At 42.7% G+C, this 21,866-nt stretch overlaps 1 protein-coding gene across 1 annotated transcript in view; it reads right to left on the minus strand.

Moving 5' to 3' along the window:
• Nucleotides 1–7,940, minus strand: part of MYO3A (myosin IIIA) — an 869,350-nt gene extending 861,410 nt beyond the window's left edge. The window contains exons 1-2 of the mRNA XM_078662798.1: nt 7,773–7,940; nt 522–656 (exon numbers count right to left, since the gene is read on the minus strand). Coding sequence (XP_078518924.1) covers nt 522–656; nt 7,773–7,940 — 303 coding nt within the window. The remainder of the gene's footprint in view (nt 1–521; nt 657–7,772) is intronic.
• Between the last annotated feature and the right edge of the window lie 13,926 nt (nt 7,941–21,866).

Genomic DNA, 21,866 nt, shown 5'->3' on the forward strand with positions numbered 1-21,866 from the left:
GTTATTTACAAACTTCATATGGCACAAGTGTCATGGAATTCTGGAAGTTTTACTAGCCTAACATTGTGTATGCTTTTCTGCTGCAGGAGACTACTTAAGCAGAAAATATCTTGTATCAATATTAAATAGTGCCTTCAATTTGCACTCGAGACACCAGCCAGCACATTAAACACATACAAAGTTTTCATGAAATATGACTTTCCACCCATAATGTATAGTTACTAATACGTATGCACTACACACCGATTTGCCTAGCCAACTGTGCTATGATTAGTATTGCCTCAGAACTATATTTTCAAAACCACTTGTCTAAACAATGTAATTATATTACATTTATCTATTTTCTTGTTAGGAAAATATATACAGAAAAATTCAGATTGAAAAATGTGCTAGTTTGCCAAACGTTATTCAAAAACAATCGCAGCTTTTCGATTTCTTTTGTGGTCAATAATTGGTCCATAAGGTGCAATACACGATGCTCTTTCAATTATTAATGTTGTTATTGATACAAAATTGCCCACCTCAAGAACGAGCCAAAGTTGGTCACCAGCCTTGATGTCTTTTTTGAAATACATCCCGAAAAACTTGACTACATTGGGATGATCGGAAAGAGATTTAAGGATGTTATACTCGGCTTCGATTTCTTCATCAATATCCTCCTGTGATGAAACAAGGAAAGACAATACAGTGCCTGTGAGAAGCAACAACAATGCAGCCAAATATATCATCACTTTTATAACATTTTAACTATTGACCTAATCAAATTCGGGCAAAGAACAAGTGCCTTGAAATATAATTTTCTTGTTAGGCTTGTGTAATTATCACAACACTTCAGATCCATGGGATGAAAAAAAGATAGATTTGTATAATACTAAGGTGGTTACAGTCTAATTAGCTGGAACTATGAAATATAAGACAGAGACTAGTTCTCACATTGGAAAAAATACTTGATTCCCTACAATGATGTTCTGCACACGGATTATGGAAAATAATTCACGGATCTGACGTCATCACTGTGATGAACTAGTTTTGAAACAATTGCTTTTTTAGCAATAAATGCGGCCAAATATATAGTATATGTATGTGAATGCATCCAGATGCCACTTCAGTTGTAGAAGCCATTTTTGGCTAGTAACTTTCCTTAATAGCAATCCTCAATCTGTACTAGAAAGAACTAATTCGTTTTTAGGTCTCGCGCCTGCGATGCATATGGCGAAGCCATATGCATCGCGCAGGCGCGATACTATTGTTGCTGGGTCTGCTTCCCAGGAGATAGGAGATGTCACGCGCACGCTCTGGAAGGCGATCGGCGCCGGCCGCGCGCGCGTTTCCCAATCTCCTGTCTCTCTGGGAAGCAGACCAGCAAGCCCCGCCAAGGTACCACGAGCACGTCCCACGTGGGCGCCTACCACGAGGACGACCGCAGCAGCAGGGCAGCCTCGCCGCTCACGGCATCTCGCTCAGCGATCGCTCGCAATCACTGAAAAGACCGTACTCCTGCAGCAGGTAATCAAACCGTGACTCGAGGCGCATGTAAACTCAATCCCTCCAAAGCAAGCGATATAACGTAAACCAATATGCTTGTGATAAGCAAACCCCAATTTGCCTGGCAAGTACGTTTTCCCCATCGAAAAACACACAACGAAAACCGCTGTAAACACGCCGCAAAATTAAATAAAATTATGGAAACGACTCTGGTGGGACCCGAACCCACAACCTATGAATGCCTTCGCAGCTAGCCTAGAAGACCAACGCGCTAACCATAGCGCCACCGAGCCCCTGAGGTTGTGGTAGAACTAAGTTCTTAGTGGCTGAGACTGCCCATTGCATAAGTATGCCCACCGGTGACACCACAGCGCAAGCTAGTTAAAGAGGCACAGTAGCTAGATATTTTCGATGGTGCTCCCCATGACGAAAGCCTCTCCAAACATCAGCCCTATCCCTAAAACATAGCACTCAATGTGCACAACAGAGTAGCCGAGCAACGCGACTGCCCCAGTATCGTATTATCATGTTCAGTGCCCCCGAGAGCCACACGCCGTGTCCAGACCGCCCCAATCACACGCTAAGCAAAGTCACAAAAGGCCAACTTCCTACTTCACCGGCACTCGGCAGAGGCCAGCCCGGCCAGCTCAGGCCGCCCGAAGGGCGGAGCGGGCACGAGAGGGGTGGAACTGACCCGATCCCACGCTCCCCCACGGAAAGCCCTAAGCCCAACCTCACCTCACGGGGAACCCGTCGCGACCCCTACAAAAATCGCCCAAACTTAAATAGCTTAAAATAGCGCGAACTCGGCCCGTAGGTCTAGGCGCGCTTTACATTAGCCCCGATTGCTTGCACCTTCAGGCACGGGGTAGTACTGTAACTAATTCAGTAAATGCCTGTTAGTACGGCTCGAACTATACCAGACGTCCCCGAAGCGCTTACAAAAGTACCGGTTGCCTGCTCATTCAGGCACAGGGGAAAGTGCATAATCTTTAATAAATCAGGCATTCTAAGCGTATTGAGGAAATTATAAACCCAGGAACGAACCGGGAACCTTCAGATCGAACGTCTACCGCTCTGCGCACTGAGCTGATTCGGGCTTAGTAATTAGCAATCCAACATGTATCTAGCGCGAACTCGACCCAACGTTCTTGAAGCGCTTTACAAGCACACAGGTAATACAGTAGTCTCACGGCTTACATAGCGCACCATAAAAGTCAAGAACACATCACCCGCGGGCCCATACACGCGAGCCCAGCACACATGCCCCCGAATACCCACGACCGGGCACTGGAGCACGGCATAGGCCTCTGAACCCACACTGTCCCCTCACCCGAAATGGCGAAATTAACCAAAAACCTTCAGCAAACCGACTCACCCCAATCGAAGCTAAGCCCCGGTCCGGCGGAAACAATAGAACTCCGACGCCAGACCAGGCCTCTGGCCCGCCCAGGTGCCCGCGTGACCAGAGGGCAACAACGGCGTCAGGGTGAGGGCGTCAGTTTTACCCTGTGAAGTTTACCGACTCTTTAGGTTTCATAGCTACTTATACATGTTCATTAATGTGGCGGTGGCATAACGGTCAGAGCTGCTGACTTTGGAGCTGGGGAACCAGGTTAGAGTCTCGGGTCGGCTCAACATCACTTAATCTTTCCTGGCCTACCAAAAAATGAATGTGTCCTTGTGTAATGTAACTGGTGTTCAAGTAAAGCGCTCCAATACATTAGGGCGAGTTCATGCTGTAAAATACTGCAAAAAATAAAGTGTGTAAATAAGGGGAACCATACAGTGGGACTTTGGGCCCTCAAGCCATGCAAGAATAATGCCTCATCTACCCATTGCTGTGTGGTAAAAGACAGCCATCACCCTGATGAAGAGAGTATCTTACAGTCCAAAGCTTTGGTGCCACTGTACCTGCTGCACTATTGATAGCTGCACCCTAGGCTTTTAAATGCAACACTGTAAACCCAACCACTTCTACAGTGCCAGGGTATCGGAAAGTGATTTGGGACCAGTGCAAAGGGTGAATGCGTGATATAAATACACTTAAAACACAGTATATGTAGCACTTAGTTTGGATGTTTATAAATATTCTCAAGTTTATACAGATTGGGACTGAAGGCACTGATTTATAAGGTGATTTGTCCTGGATCAAACATTTTTGGGTAAAGTGGGGAAGCTGAGATTAATATAACCTGATGTCTCCTGCCTCTGAAGTTAACCACTGCGACACAAGAAAATGGGAGTTATTTAGAGTTTGGTGGACAAGATAAAAGTTATGTGTACCCTGTCAACCAAATTCGTGGTTCGCCAGCTCAATTTACAGACCCCCCTGGATATTGCTATTTTTACAAAAGTCACCACGAAAATTAAAACAGTGACTTAAAAAAATAAAAATCGGCTGATCTTCCGTTTATTTGCTCCTCGCTGTCGCCCAAAAAAAGGTGAGCAACAGGCCAGCTGTCATCAGAGGTGTAAAGTACCTCTGTCGCGCCTGTTAATAACTTGCAAACGCCTGTATAGATCTCCCCAGACCCCGCCCTCTCCACTGCTCTTTGTCTCCATCAACCAGTGTTGCCATCAGTTTAAATGAAGATGAAAGTGGCAGCTCACTGTAAAGAGACATGTGTCATTTCGAAGTAGGTGAGATCCATTAAGTAAAGGAGATTACCACTGCTCCCACTAACTCATGAGTTTGTCACTTTCATAATAACTGGCTTCAATTGGTCCAATCCAAAGATGCTGAAAAACCTGGCAACCGGGAAAGGACTGAGAGACATTGGACGCAGTGTCTATCCTTACAGGCATTCTATTGGGTCACGGAGTCAATGGGATGTTGCGGAGAAGTGTGGCTTAATGATTTTAGCGGCAGACCCTGATGCAGAGGTCTAGCCCGGGACCAGGGTTCAATTCCAGATGTTGGGCTCAAAATTCCACGGACCTGATAATTCTCGCCTGGGTGCCTATTCCAATCATGGAGTCCAACTCTGGGCAATAGTTTATTTATTTATTTATATAGCGCGAACAAGACCCTTGCGGGTATCAGAGCGCTTTACAAGGTAAGTGTCTTAGATACATAGGTACAAGGTAAATAACATAAAGTTCAAAGCTAGTCAATGATAGCGTAAACACCCTATCGTAGATACATAGGTATATGGTGCAAAACAAAACGTTCCATGAAGAACTTTTCTCTAGGCTCCAGATATTGCAAAATACTGCTGCAAGAATGGCTCTGAATAAGCCCAGACGTACCCAGTCCCGTCCCCTGCTGCAGTCCCTGCACTGGCTGCCCGTTAGGAAGAGAGCAATCTTAAAACTTCTTATCTTGGTGTTTACATTTTGCATTACAAATGCTATAGGTGTCCCATTTGGGAAAGTTATAACTATTGGCATTGTAAATGACAAAGCTATTAATTTCGTTATTTTCAAAACCAACACATAAATAAAAAATGTGTCATTTACAATACCAATAGCTCAAACTTTCCTAATGCGAGACCTATTGCATTGCAAATGCTTGTTGATAAATGTAGTGCTGCTTGTTCAACCTGGTACAAATATACTAAGGGTCACCAAGTTTGCTTTCCCATTCAATGTCTCATACACAAATTCTCTACTAAAAACATAAAACTACATAAGGAAAGATCATCAGACGTGGAAGATATATTGTGATCAGGTACTTTCAATGCCTTATACTGATGTTGCGACTTTTGTTTTTAGATTTTTGGGGGGAAATCATAAAAATGTAGCAGTCTAATACTTTTATCTGTCATATGTACATATGCATTATACTTCGCAGAGAGACATAAAAGGTGACAACTCAGCTTCTGATTGGCTGAAGCAAACCAGTTATTTTCTACCTCTACTGCAACACTACACCCCAGCTCCTGCTGTAGCCCCAAATATGGCCACATGCTGTGAGATGACCTAGCATCCCGAGGGACTCGCATAGATTACAGAAGGAGCAACGGCTGCAGCCATGACAACAGGTGACGGAAGAGTGACTGACAGTGGCATACTGCCCTGCTGTCATTTGCTCATAGATAGCCATGCCATTTGCAGGAAGAGGTCTACTTCAAACTCCAGGCCTTATTTATCCAGTGGCAGGCTGTAATTTGATAGGGCATTGGAGTAATGTACTCTGCTGTCCTTGTGGACAACAGCCAACTGCCTGGCTGATATATTTGTGTCTTCTGAGGAGCTGCCACCACGTGGCGGTAGCTGTGTTTTGCGGGCACCATGCTCAGTGCATCTGCACAGCAATGTTTTATGTTAAAAAAAGACCCTCCCAAAGAAGGAGTTTGTTTTTGTTCATGAAAACCAGGCTTTCCTGGCAGTCCCACCCAGGAAAAACAGTCATAACATCTGCTCTAAATAGGATGGGTGGTCGGAGGTAGCTTTTGCAAACTATTCAATGTCAGCCAGGTCTTTGGTGAAAAGATTCCACTTGCAGAGGCAGTGTAGGCCTACCCAGCAGTAGCAGAAGTTTAGCTGCCTCTAAGTAGTGTATGCAAACCACTAATATTAAGGACAGGGAACTCTGCCGTGCTAAATTAGGCCCTTCAGTAGTCTCCGTTCTGGTGAACCTCCTGCATTAGTGGCAGAGAATGGTGTAAAAATGCCTTTCAAGTGAGCTGGGGAAACCTGTCTGCATGCTTGGAGAATTTGCTTCAGGAGAGTTTGAGGTTCAGGAGAACTGCAAAGTTGCAGGTACAGACTCAAAGGAGGCTTTTGGCTAGCTCACAATGTCCAGGGTAATAGGATGTCCAATGGGGAAGACCTACAGCAGTGACCTGCACCAGTGGTGGAGAAACTGATAACGGATTGAGACTTCGGCGACTTGCCCTAAGGCATCAACAAGAAGAAACATTTTATACAACTAAACATATACACGTTACAATTACTGACCTAGTGCTACACCATGGGCCTAATTATGATGTCGGGCAGTCGAACCGCCGGGCGATAGTGCATGACACACAGTGCATGGAGGTAAGTGGGGGCACTTAATGTGCCCCCGGGACACACTGCATTTTTCTGCCTCCTTATGGATTCCCTGACTGTGCCACCGGTACAACATATTTCTTATTTTTTTCTAGCTTTTAGTAACTTTTCAGATTTTAGTGTATGAGGGGAGATGAACATCTTTCCATAGGTAGGCAGAAGTTTTTAGCTTCTGTTTTGGAGGACTGTGACTGGATTTTCTCACAGGATTGTTAGCTCCTCTGCAAGATGCTCTTTAACATCCCTACTGTGGAATGGTGTACACACAGCTGTCCTCTGTGACGTGTAGTATTGCCCACACGTGTTTCTTCACCCTGCAGCCAAAGAACATACGTCTGTCTGTTCAGTATCTCTGCCTCAGTGAGAACAAAGAAGACTCTGTTTTGCAAAACTCAACAAGTCTGGCTTACAACTGAAAATGCATGCCACACCTGTTCGCTTTGCCTGTACTTGTACATATATTGCAGTGTCCGCTAATTCCTTAGACTCTTGACACTTGGTTTGTGCGAGCTGCAATTTATAGGTTTTCCCCAATAGAAGATCTCTATCGGTGGAAAAGGATATGGATCCTTTGACTTTCCCAAAACCAAGTTTCGAGAGGGTGCGGTCATTCATAGGGTGAACATTGAACAAAAAGGATGCCCACAAAGTGCAGTAATGAATGGGTCCCATTCTAACGCTGCAGCCGCCTTGGACATCAGCAACTAGCAATCAGTAGTAAATTACTGTTCATAGGGCAAAGGTATATTCAGGTGTACAGTGAGTAATCATAGTAAATAATTGATCCCTGAATATTAGATGTTCCTGGGAATAACCTCAAAACCAATACCTACCTCCTCAAGATAACTCTTGTTGTAGAAGCAGTGGGATGCTGTTGAATAGGTATATTAAATATGCAAGCAAGATTTCCTTATTATCTATTGTATATCAATATGTTTATAAGACACTATATCGCAGTCAATAATATTGAACTATAATTATGTTGCATCCCAACAATCTCCCAACACTAGATCATTATGATTCTTTAATTATTAAGAATATTACCTCCGCATCAACTTACCTATACTTAACTTCTGACGAAGAAGTTAGGTCGATGTAAATTGCAAGGATGTAATTGGGGTATGGCATCTACAAAGTCACCTAATTTATGTGTTTTTTACAAAAGACCTTATACATGTTACAATTTGTAGGCACTCCAAGAGAGAAAATGTATCAAAAGCCTGACACTGAAACACAGTCCAGGTGATAAATAAAAATGTAGAACATCCCTAATTACAAATTTAGCTTACATTAATTGGATCCAGAATCTTGACGGCAGCTCTACTTTCATCTTTTTTGTTCAGAACTTTGAAAACTTTGCCGTAGGTGCCTTTGCCAATAGTCTCTATAATTTCCCAAGTATCAGATGGATCTGGAAAACTGTCAAAGATGATACTCTTTCGACCTAATGGTATCATCTCGAATAGAGACACCTAAAACAAACAAACAAAAAAAACATTAAAAAATGCATATACCTACTAAAACCTGTGGAAAGCATTAACAAAGAAACTAATGTTTTTTACATTGTACAATTGTTCCTCTCTTTCAATAGATTTTAGAGCTTATGTACTGTTTTGTCATCACTACTTTTGCAGATAATGTGTGCATGAATCAAGATTTCAATATATGCATTAATTGCCACACCCCGTGGAGTTTTCACCCACGCTCTTTTCACCAGGTTAATAATTGCAGGATTGATTCTTGGAGGAAAAACATGTGGTATTATTTGATTATTGGACTTTCTGAGTTATGTGGCAATACCACACCCTGTACATACAGTGCACCATGGCATCACTATGAGTGCAGTGTGTTATCACAACAAACCCGCAGCTCTTATTTTAATGACAGCATAAGATGATTAGACCTTGTTGAAAAGAAAATGTGTGTATGAAAGTGTGAACTAAAAAATTGTGGAATCGCAATACTAACATATTTCACCATTGTTAGAAATTGGGTTATTTGTTGACGGAGGTGTAAGCCCCTTCCAAGCAGCAACCACACTCCTTGTCAGGGTAAAGCACAGCAAACCCCAAATTAACCTGTGTTCAACCTCTGGTAGCTTGGCATGTAGCAGTCAGGCTTAACAGAAGAGGCAATGTGTAAAGTATTTGTGCAACACTTCAGTGAAAACACCACGCACAAAGGATCTCACACCAGGTTGGGAAGGTACAGGTTAATTTAATATTTAAAACAAGACCAAAACTAAAAAAATCCAATTAGCAGAAATGGATTTAGGAATTTTCAAAGAATAAACTGCAATATATCACCTAAAAGCATAAAGCATCAACAGCAGCTATCTGGTCATGCTAGACCGGGTCAAAGTCAAAAGGTCAGGCCAACCGCAATGCATAACAGGTCGAATACAGTCCCAGATTAGTCCTGCTGAAGGTTCACCCTCTCAAATGTTTGCAAAGAGTCCAGTTCTCATTGGAGAGCGTTGCCGGGAGCAAGGTGAGTGCTGCAAGCTGTGGTCGGTGTGGCGCAGAGAGCTGGTCAGGCTTCGCAGATGGGCAGGCTGGAGCTTCATGTTGGCGGCCCCCGCACTATGCTGATGTTACTGTGCAAAAAGATGGGCTGGTGGTGGTTTGTGCTGATTTTTAGATCGAGTGGTGTGGTTCTGGTGCAAACTGGCCTGTTCGCAGTCGCGCAAGTCCAAGAGCTTGATTTTAAGAGCTCGGGATGCACCACTTGGGGGTCAGGAACTTGCTGAAGATGGGTCCAGGAGCATTTGGGGGTTTCCTATGTCCCTGAGACTCAAATCAGTAGGCCATCCAACTAGCCCTTTGAGTCACACTGTGTCACACTGTGGTCTTGGGTTCAAGATGAAGTTAAAGGTCCAGTTCCTTCCTCCCCGGGGAAGGCAGCAGGTCAGCACAACAGGGTAGCAGTTCATTTGGAGCAGCAGTCCACCAGAGGGGCAATACTTGTAGCAGCGCAGCAGTCCTTCCTGGCAGAGTATCCACAGGTCCAGAAGTGTACTGAAGTGGTAGTGTACGAGGTCCTGCTTTCATGCACAGCTGTGCCTTTTAAGGGGGAAAAGCTTCTAGAGGCATGCCCTTGAAGTGCACAGATGCCATGCCTTCCCTGCCCAGCTCCAGAATAACTACAGGGGGGATGCAGTCCTTTGTGTGGAAACAGGTGTAAGTGAAGCTGGGCCCAGGTCTTCCTTCCCATCCTGCTAATAATGGCCCATCCAGTCACATTGTGTGCGGCTGTCTAGGAGGAATACACAAAGCCCAACTGCCAACTACACCCAGTCATGTGACCAGAGACAGGCTGCAGGGACCAAATGGCTAAGGCACGAAAATGCCAACTTTCTAAAAGAGGCATTTTCAGAATTGTAATTTAAAATCCGGCTTCACCATAAGTTATGATTTTAAAATAGGATTCCAGGGAAACCAAAAATGAACCAATAATCTCTTCCCATTTGGAACTTGCACTTTTTAGATGCAATAAGGTAACTCCATTGTTCTATGGCAGAGGTAGGCCTTGCATTATTGAAAAACAAATGAAACAATTTTTCACTACCAGGGCCTGCAAAACTTAAAAGTACATATCCAATTTTTTCAATGCACTCCAATCTGCCCTTCTGGCTGTCTAGGACCTACCTTAGGGGCGACTTATATGTATTAATAAGGAAGGTTTGGGCCTGGCAAAATGTTTTTTTAACCAGGTCGACATGGCTGGATGAAACTGCATACACAACCTCAGCACGGGCAGGTCTAAGACCCATTTAAAGGGGTACTGAAGTGGGTGGCACAATCAGTGTAGCAGGCCCCCTAGTAGCATTTAATTTACAGGCCCTGGGCACATGTAATGCACTTTACTAGGGACTTCTAAGTAAATTAAATATGCCAATTGGGTATAAGGTAATGTTACCATGCTTTGAGCAGAGAGCACAAGCACTTTAGCACTGATTAATAGTGGTAAAGTGCGCAGAGTTCTCTCTTGGCCCCTCTCCGACTCCTGCTACTTCAGTTAAAACCCGGGGCATAAAAATTAATTCCCAACTGTCCCTTCACTCCCAGGTTAGCTCTGTGGTTTCTGCTTCTTTTCTTGCACTGCGTACTATACGCAGGGTGTCCCGTTTTTTTTCCTTTTCTGCCCTCAAACTCATCATCCTGGCCATGGTGGTGTCCCGCCTGGACTATGGTAACGCCCTATATGCGGGTATTCCTGCATATAGTTTACGGCGTCTCCAACTCATACAGAACCAGGCGGCCCGCCTGGTCTTTAATCTCCCGAAATTTCACCACTCCACCCCCCTTCTGAAATCTCTACACTGGCTGCCTGTACGAGCCCGGGTCCAATTTAAGATCGCTTCCATCACCTTCCTTGCTCGTCTAGGTTCAGCCCCAGCTTTTATCTCTTCTGAGATTACCCATTATGTTCCGTGTAGAGAGCTCCGTTCGTCCTCCCAGGCCCTCCTTAGGATTCCACGTTTCCGAAGAAAGAAGTGGGGAGGCTCTAAATTTGCCACTCTGGCCCCGTCATTGTGGAATTCTCTTCCTCTGGAAATTCGATCCCTCACTTTGTATCCTCAATTCCGGAAACAACTCAAGGCCCACCTATTCAAGAAGTCCTTTGAATAATCCCTCACGGCCCCCTCCCTCCTTCTTCCCCCCGGTAGTTCGTTAGTTGTAGCGCCAAGAAACCGCTGGTATACGCGCGCTCATACAAATAATTTTAAATTCAAATTTTTAAATTCAAATTCAGAGTACTAAGGCCAGCAAAATGAAGACAGCAAAAAACAGAAGGTCCCAAGGCAAAAAATCAGGGGGATATCATGCCAAGGATTACAGGTCTAACAATCAATTGCACAGATTTTAAGTTTAGCTGTAAACTTGTATGCCTGATTCAATTTTACTATGTGAATGACAAAATGCCACTACTTTACAGATGAAAAAAATGTCAGGCACCAATACCAGCAAAAGCCTGATCGTGATTGTGCAGGAAAACTAGTAAAATGCTATGTGTCATCCTGCACTAGAAAACACTAAATGGCTGATGTTAGAGTTTGGCAAAGCAGATACTTCACCGCAACATAGTACCCTCTCTGCCAAACTAAAGGTCGCTGGCCTGATTTACAGACTGGCGGACCTTAAGTTTGTCAATAAATCGACAATACACTGTCTCCATTGCTGACATACTCCTCTGATGACCCCGCAGAGGAATGCCCATTAGACCGCCGGCCTGATTAAGAGAGAGCAGTCGAATGGCCAGTTTTCACTGTCTGTCACTGCCAGGTAAAACCTAGCAGTAAGGGGCAGTGAAAACTACAAAATAACCTCCTCATCATGGGTGACAACTCACATGTTGTGGGGGTGGCAGGGTTATTAGTTTTTGCATTTTCAAAAATAAAATCTTTTTTTTTTGTTTTTTAAATACAAATACATGTGGAAAATTGACAGAGGGTACCATCATCTTGATGAAGTATTCAATCAATTTCTAATACGGGAAACATCCTTTACAACACAACTGTTACAACGCACTACCATTACGACGCAACCATTACAACGCAAGTCATTACAACGAATTGCGCTGGGGTATGCTCTAGGATAGGGAATAGTTTTAATTTACTATCCAACACCTTCCCTACTATCCACGGGGACTGGAGTTGGAATAGTAAATTAAACTATTCACTATCCAGCGCCCCCCCAACGCAAGTCGCTGTAATGACTTGCGTTGCAAAACTTGCGTCGTAAAGGCATGCGTTGTAATAGCATGCGTTGTAACGTCATACATCCTCTAATACTGTGACGTTAGTTTCTGTCAATATTCAGAGATGTCCTCAGCGCCAGCAGACATCTCTAAATTCGGAGCGATGTTACTCCGTCATGGTGACGGAATACTTTACTCCGTTACCTTGATGAAGTAATTACCGTACCTATAAATCAGGCCCTGAATCAGGAGGTAAAGCCCTGCAAGTTATAGAGATACTGCTGCATAATGGTACCTCCTGATTTCGTGCTAAACTAAAACAGGATGCCAACACTTCGGTGATGTCTTCTCTCTGCATCTAAATACCTTGCGTCTCAATTAAAGCATGACATTTTGGTGAACAGAAATTGCAAATTGATTATCCAACAGGAGCTCGTTTAATCAACGTAAAGCTTACAAGTATGGAGCGCACCAGGGATGTAATATGTGCCATGATAGTTTTACATTGATAATGGCATTAACACTCCACGTGTGGATTCAAGTTTGGAGAAAAGTAAAATAAGTTTGGAATACAAGGAGTACATGGAGTAAAATGGATGAATATTGTATTGCCAAGGTGGCATAACCAGCAGTGCTACTGGGTGGGGCGAGATGATGCCCCATTCTCAAATGTTGTTAGCCATGATAGTTTTACCCATTTAATAGATGGGGAATTTTGTCCCATTAAAACATTAATAAGTTATTTAACAGCCGGACAACAGCAGCCGTGTAGACGTGTACCCTGTTGAAAGAGGAACGACAAGTTGTCTATGCAAGGCCTTTTTATAAGGAGTTTTTTTCCACGCTTTCTTTTCCTTTTATAAGACAATCACTATGTTGTGCCTACTACAATCAGCATGCACTTTACTACCTCACTGCGGCTCCATGGAGCCGCGGTGAGGTAGTATCCAGGCGAGTGAGTGACCTTGACAATTGTTTGACTACAGGTGCTTCTCCCCTCCCATTCAACAGGCTCCTGGGGCACTAGATGGGCATATTAAATGCCCATTTCAAGAGCAATACCTATTAGGGTACAGTATAAAGTGCGTTTAGGTTCTCTCCTTTTCGACAATCCATCTCGATAAAGAAGCGTATAAACTCAGGAAATCTTATAAATGTGTTCAGCTTAGATTAATAAAGCATATTCAATGGCTGAACCACCAGTTTAAAAGCTTCCAGCAAATCTTCACCTCTGGCTCTTTCTCCAAACCTCTGCCACTATTAAATAAATAATGGAGCAAAAACCGGGCACTCATTAGACATGCTGACTTACGTGAAACCTACAAGTTTATGAAGCTTTCTTTTTTTCCCTATTAGTATATATAAAAATATATATAATGGTGTGAGCAAGGCAGGGGATCCTGCTGAAATGCATAGCAGCCTTTCTAACAAAGTAAACGTTTGGAACCCTACCTTCGATTTGCGGTGTCGTCTGCCTGGTGAAGCAGTGGTAAAAGGGATATATATATATATATATGTATTACCTACTGGCGGTCGCCAGTAGGTATATATAGTTAGGATTTTTTCCCTATGGGATTTTTGAAAATTCTATGTCTAATAACTTTGGCGTTTGTGGACGGAATTGGCTGAAATTTTCAGGAAAATGGCACATTTTGTTTCTGAGCAGCCCCTGAAAATTTTGGGGGGGTTCGTCAAGGGGGGGCCGAGAAAAAAGGGGGGTCCCAAAACGCGTTTTTCCCATGTTAATTTCCATAGGGCGGTTGGCCTCACTTTTAGCCCGAACGGCTGAATGGATTTGCACGAAACTTGGCAAAATTGTAGGGACTGGTAGCCCGATGTGCCTTTTGTAGGTCTCAATATATGTGCTCCAGTGGATTTTGAGAAATTAACGTTTAAAAAAAGATATATATCTGTAACAGCGGACTGGGCAGCGGCCCAGGACGCGTACTTTTCGCGCAACGGAGCTTTGTGAAGCGAAGCTGATTGGTTCTCCGGCGTCTGTCAACATTCTAAACAGTCCGTAGCGGCCGCCATCTTGTCTCTCGGTAGGATCGAGAGACAAGAGGAGGTCAAAACAAAGGGGGAAATAACTATAAGGGGGCATAGTAGATCCTCGCTGACCCCCTAGGTTTGATGTGGAGGTTTTAAAAGGGCCCCGCGGGGCAAAAAAAAATAATAATAATAATAATCGAACGGCTGAATGGATTTGCACGAAACTTGGCAAAATATTAGGGACTGGTAGCCCGATGTGCCTTTGCTAGGTCTCAATATATGTGCTCCAGTGGATTTTGAGAAATTAACGTTCAAAAAAAGATATATATCTGTAACAGCGCTCCGCTTCGCGTAACGGAGGTTTGCGAAGCTGATTGGTCATTCTGTCACTGGGCTATAGTTGGGCTACATCTGGCTGATATTTGGGCTACATTTGTTTTTTTGTGTGTCTGGCGGCCATCTTTGGGCTACATTGGGCTACATTGGGCTACATTTGGGCTCCAACATATATATAGGCCAATGTAGCCCAATATATATTTTTCAAAGTTAATTTTCGTAAAAACCACTGGAGCATATATCTTGAGACATAGCAAAGGCACATCGGGCTACCAGTCCCTACAATTTTGCCAAGTTTCGTGGAAATCCATTCAGCCGTTCGAGCTAAAAGTGAGTCCAACCGCCCTATGGAAATGAAGGAAATGAATGGGTAATTTGTAATTAGCAAATAGCTCATCGCAAACTAGGAATGGTAAAGAATCGCTATTTATTCCTTAAAGTTCGCTATTTAGGAACTGCAAAAAACTTTGATGATACATATGGCGGTTCATCTCTAACAAGATAAGAAGCATAGGGATACATTTATGATGACTGGCGCATCACCAGGGATGTGTTAGTCATTCTGTGCCGCTGTTCCGTCACCTATGGTGTGCTGCATTTACAATGCGGCGCATCATGGGGCAAAAACAGCACAGATGCGTGATGTATCTGTGCCGTAAAGGTGGCGCATTGCTGGAGTTGTATCGCAAGTGTGATGAAGCTCCAGCAAGGGTCGGGGGTGCCCCTGTCGCAGGGTTTCTGTTCTCACACAGAACTGTGGACAGAGGATTGGAACCTCGGCGAATTAGGGTGTCCCAAAACTCACGTTAGTAATCAAAAACTCCTTAGCAAGCTAGGTACAGTGTCACATTGGATATAACAAACTCTCAATGTTTAGACAATCCAGAATATGAACTTATAGTACCTCAGGATACGTGGAACTCATGAACAGTCGGTCGTTATATATTTCTTAGAAACCAGAACATGGAGTTAAGAAGAACACATGTGTATTTGAAATGTTTATTTACTAATGCCGTCTTCACAGGCGTAGTATCTTAGATAATACAAGTACACATATTATCAGTAGCAAAATTACCAGCATAGTTACTAGTACATAAAAAGCGAATGGTGATAGTATGTTAACATGCTGTAAATGAATAAGAGTTAGCAACACTTATAAGCAGCCGCGGGCCGTGGAGGGAGTTACGGTGGGGCAGGGAGGCGGGGAGGGGGAGGGGCAAGGTAGAGAGGGCTCCACCCTGCTTCTCCCCCTCCCCGCCTCCCTGCCTCACCGTAACTCCCTCCACGGCCCGCGGCTGCTTATATCTCACCCTCCCTAATACACATATTATATTATTTGCTAAGAAGGTCTCTTTGTGTTGGTTTAGGGCGTGCCCATACTTTAGTGTCTTAGATTTGAAGGAATCACATCAGCATACACCAGCTCTCTCTTCATGTGAGCCGCAGCAACTGTTGTGTATGTGTGTTCGGCAAAACAATATAAAACCCGCCTCATGCCCAGAATTGGCAGAAGTTGCACTTATGTTATGAGTATGAAGTCGTGGAGATCAGACCTCATAACAATTCTGTATCGTGTTGTTCTTGAAACTTTAGCACTCGCTGTACAGATATAGTTTAACAAGCAAAGCAGATAGTAGAGCAATAACATATTATTCTCATGTAAACCACGATGAACTACTAGGTGGAAAGCTAAAGCAACAACTAAGTGTCGTGTGCAGAAGTTGCAAAAAAGGAAAAATGGCGTTTAAACCGGTAATGAGCCCATGCTAACTTAACACGGTGTAAAGATATCCAGGACCTAGATGACACCTCCCCATGATCCGGAAACGAACTGAATAAGATAATAGAAGTGCCATCTCATGAGAGCAGATTGCAAGTTTATATGTGGACGGTCCGCAAGGTAAAGCATTAAAAACTAGGAACATTTAATGCTAAAGAAAAATAAAACAGCCAAGTACTTTATCGAGTCTTAAGCCAATAGGCAAGGTAAATAATAAAAACTTGACAAATAAGTCAATGAATTGTCAATGAAATGCTAGTACTCAGCATGTCAAACATGAAAAAGGTCTATGACATAACTGTGTATGCAAAATAAGCTGCAACAGCCTCCAATAGGAAGTCACCGTCTTCATCCGAAAACAGTTCAGCCATCCAATTTAAAAGCGGAAAAGAACATACGTGCTCTCCCAGCACCGGATCCTCTATCACCATCAGAGGACAGCTCGGTGGGTTTTCAAGAAAGCTCTGTTCCAAGAAAGACTGTGCTGCCGCCAGTAAATTCCAGGGACCAAGTAGTCCATGCATCAATGCCACAGCCATAATCCTTTCGCCAGGACAAACCAACTCGTGAGTAATGATAGGAGTCATCAGCTGATTAAAGTCGACGTCAGGAGAAACCGGTCCGCAGAGACACAAATCAATGGCCCAATCGAAATCACAGGTCAGGCAGTGAAATACAGGCTGGACACAGGTGAAGTAGGAGAATCGAAAAGATAATCCATATGCCGTGCTTAATATCGCCAACGGCATTGTGCCATGATATTCTAGCATGCGATTGGGAAAAACAGTGTCAGCAGCTGCAGGGTGGGAGGTTGCATAGGAGGGACATCCATATTTAAAAATTTTAAAAAGCACAAGAGCGGCCGCTGGTAATGCAAGTAAAAATGCCAATCCACGAACCAGAGTGGAGAAAATAGAATGAAAGGAAGCAGGGATGAGTCCAAAGATTTTCTCAAATGAAGTCACGAGACCACTGGTAACAACTTTAAAAAAGTGCGCCAGGGACTTTGCGGAGGATGCGTTAAAGATAGTCGGAACCATCTTGCTGAATTTGAAAGGCAAATCTGAATTGAAAAGTGTGTGCACCTCTGTACGGGTGTTCGCTATGTGAAGCACGAAAGTTTCACGGGCCGAACTCAAGGCCACCTCTCTCTGAGACAAAAGAGCTCTTATTCTTGCCATGCCGTTGAAATCTGTCCCAAGGTTGGTATTTGTGGCCAGATTGAAAACTCCCTATGTTCATGTGTGGGAGGAAATAGAACATTTCTGCAGCAAATAACCCGTTCACTTACTGTTACGATAAAAGGAATACTTTTAATTAACTCAGAACAATCTTCATTATTGAGCATCAAATAACTACCATTTTCCAACAACTTGAACGTGGGGATGATAGCAGGAACTGGCGTGCCTTGCAACACGCAAGCCATATTTGGTCGGTGTTTGTTGCATGAACCGTGTAACTGTATGTGCCTACACATTAGTGAATGATCTGGCGTCTCAGTGCATTCCTCTCCATTCAGATAAACTTCTTGATCATCTTTGAAACATCTGTATGTGTATGGAAGCGACCAGACCTCATGAAGAAAAGCACTACCTAAAGGTTCATAACGACCTATTGGTATATATTTCATACAATTTGAAAACTTATATAAAGCAAAAGGCAGCGTTATTAAACCGTGGATAAGGCACGTTGCCAAAAAACCCGCAATCCTCTGCTGATGATGTCACTGAGCATGTCATGAATGATGTAATATGTGACATCATCAGCAGTGGATTACGGGTAATAGTATCTCTAGTTTACTCCCCTATAGCTGTCTTTCTTTTAACATAAGTGTCTGTTTCCTTCCCTTATACTTACTGTTTTTGGTTCGCTTACGGTTCGCGTACCGGGGAGCGAACTGGGAAGCGAACTAAGAGAAATAGAGGTTGGCACAGTTCCAAATATTGTACCAATTTTTTAATAACGGGGAGGTAGTTCTGAAAAGAACTTTTATTTTTATTTTTCAGAACATTTTTTTACTTTTTTTGAATTTTTCTGAACAGTTTTATATTTTTTTGGGGTTTTCTTGGAGGGGGCAATGAAAACGATTCATTGTAAAGGGCTCAACAGGAGCAACAAAACAAAAAAAAGAAGTATTTATTATTTTGGGCGTTTCGTACAAACTTGCATATGATAGTCAATAGCTCTGTTGATCAGAGTGATGCTTTTTTCTCCGTAGGAAATGAATCCATCGCAAAATACGCAGATGTGTTTTACATCACCAAATCTCATTTGTATATTTGGCACCATCTCCCTGCCCTCTGGTCCCGTTACTTCCGGTACAACAGATCTTCTGGCCATAATAGGGAGATTATCTAGGTCGTTCCGAAACTGTGCAGCACTGTAGTTGTTAGGATGCCACCTAGTCATATGTCGATGCATTGTGTAGTTTCCGAAACTGTATTTTTTGTCGGTCCCTCTGGACAGTCTATCTTGACATATAAGGCAAGTTACGTATCTTGCATTTACTTTTTTCTGACCTTTGGGAATTTTAAAAAATTGCCAAATGAAGTTTTCTTTCCGGTGAGACGTCCTGGGCTGCTCAGGCAAAAACTGCCTCTCTTCGTGCTCGTCCTCCTGTTCCTCTTCTTCCTCTTCTTGTTGAATTATAACTTGAGCAGGTGGTCCACTCTTCCTTGGATGTGGTGGAGGTGGTGGGGAAGCACCAGCTGAAGCTACTAAAGAAGCCATTGCTCAGTGATCACAAAGGGTCTTTCTCTCACAATGATGAAAGTCAGAGTGAGGAAAGAAGGAGGGATTTTCATCATTTGGGAAAAACAAGAGTTCTCAACCAATCAAAAGTGTTCATTTTAGATTATATGACCTAGTCTTACATCATTAGGAAACCAAAAGTGAAATGAACCAATGAAAAGTGTTATTACCAAGTCACATGACTTGCTGTGTTTACGTTAAGCGCTTTGCAGGGCCTCCCGGTTTGCTTCCAGAAACCTGCGCTTTGCGACTCGCTTCGCGTACCAGTTCGCTAACGTTGTACGTCATATGACGTATCACGCGACAACGTGAAACGTCATGCGGACGGGAGGCGTCACGATGTTGTTTTCTAACGCGGCACTTGCGGTAAAGAAACGTTTACCGGCTCGCGGTCTATTTCGCGGCATCAAGGTCAGCTAACGGGAAGCTTCCCGATTCGCGAAGCGGGAACGAAGAAAAAAAATTCTTTAAAAAAAAAATTATTCATAAACATATAAAATATATTTTTGGATTTAAAGAAGAATACATTTTACAGCTACAGATATTAGCTGTTAAAAAACCAATGAAATTCACAGAAAAAACCATAGGTTATAGACCATATATAGTTAGGAATTAGCATTTACAAAACCTTGAAAATTCACTGAAAAAACCATAGGTTATAGACCATATATAGTTAGGAATTAGCATTTAGAAAACCTTATTTTACTCACACAAAACCATTGAAATTCCATATATAGTTAGTTGCACTAACTATATATCGCGCACCCGCAATCCACTGCTGATGATGTCACATATTACATCATTCATGACATGGTCAGTGACATCACTGATGACATCACTGATGACATCTCAAATGACATCACTGATGACATCACTGATGACATCTCAAATGACATCACTGATGACATCATGACACACCAATACCAGTTACTACATAAGCACTCACTGATTCCTACGTCTACACACACATTCACTCATTCACCCATACAATCACTCATACATACAGTCACTTATTATTACAACACTATCATATGCACTCATACACCTATGCAGACAGTCACACACTGCCACTCATCCATGGAGTTACTCACACACCAAGCCAGTCCTGTAAAGAATCAATCACACTTCCATTTCTTTATCTATACAGTTAAACACAGAACACCATACTTCAGTGACATCACTGATGACATCACTAATGACATCTGAAATGACATCACTGATGACATCTCAAATGACATCACTGATGACATCATGACACACCAATACCAGTTACTACATACACACTCACTGATTCGTACGTCTACACACACATTCACTCATTCACCCATACAATTACTCATACATACAGTCACTTATTATTACAACACTATCATATGCACTCATACACCTAGTCAGTCCTGTGAAGAATCAATCACACTTCGATTTCCTCATCTATAGTTAAACACAGAACACCATACTTTTCACACATATACTAACACATACTTACTCTCTTATACAATCACTGATACAAGTACACATTGATATGCACAGAGTCACACACCTCCCAGCCAGCCACACACACACTCAGTCTTCCATACATCCAGTCATTCTTCAATATGTAAAACGTATTTAAACTTTACAAAAACACACAGACACTAGATGATGTCATCAGTGATGTCATTTGAGATGTCATCAGTGATGTCATCAGTGATGTCCCTGACCATGTCATGAATGATGTAATATGTGACATCATCAGCAGTGGATTGCGGGTGCGCGATATATAGTTAGTGCAACTAACTATATATGGAATTTCAATGGTTTTGTGTGAGTAAAATAAGGTTTTCTAAATGCTAATTCCTAACTATATATGGTCTATAACCTATGGTTTTTTCAGTGAATATATATATATATATATATACACACACATATATATATATATATATATATCTACGCATACATATATATATATATATATCTACGCATACATATATCTACACATAACACATGCATACATACATACATATATATATATATACACACACACACACATACTATGACATTCCTGTAACCTTTGTTTTTTTTCAGTGAATATATATTTATTCACAGAAAAGAAAACAAAGGTTACAGGGACTTTATAGTCAGACTTAGATTTCACTTGTCCAAAATCATAGCAATTCAGCAGTTGTAGTTACCTGAGCGAACTATAACATATGCCTCGCAATGCACTACTTATGAAATCACATTACTTCACTCATGATATGGTCAGTGACATTACTGATGGCATCATCCAGTTGGTGAAAGTGTTTCATAAACGTTGCTGAAACTTAAAAAGATATATATGCTAAGCTACAGCATAAGTTAAATTACTATTCTTTCTGTACTAGTAATTAGTCATACTCTTTCTAACAAATCTCATCTGAGTGGCTGTCTGGCTGTTTGCATCAGTGTGTGTTTGAGTGGCTGTATGGGTGTGTGAGTGGCTGTATGGACATGATGGTGGGTATGGGAGTAGCTGTGTGAGTGAGTGGATGTGTGAATGGCTGTATTGGAGAGAGAGTGGGTGTGAAAGTGGCTGTATGGGTACGTTAGTGGTTGCGTGAGTGGCTGCATAATTGTGTGAGTGGCTGTATGGGTGAGAGAGTGTGTGTGAGTGGTTGCATGGTTGAGTGAGTAAATGTTTGAGTGTCTGTATAGGCGAGTTGGTGTGAGTGACTGTATTGGAGAGTGAATGCCTGTGTAAGTGGCTATAAGGGTGTGTGAGTGGTTGTATAGATGAATGAATGGGTATGTGTTAGCTCTTGCTAAGCAAAAGCACACAGCTAGGTCCCAGGACACAACAGGAGCA

The sequence above is a fragment of the Lissotriton helveticus genome, chromosome 10, assembly GCF_964261635.1.
Source record: "Lissotriton helveticus chromosome 10, aLisHel1.1, whole genome shotgun sequence".
NCBI lineage: Eukaryota > Metazoa > Chordata > Amphibia > Caudata > Salamandridae > Lissotriton > Lissotriton helveticus.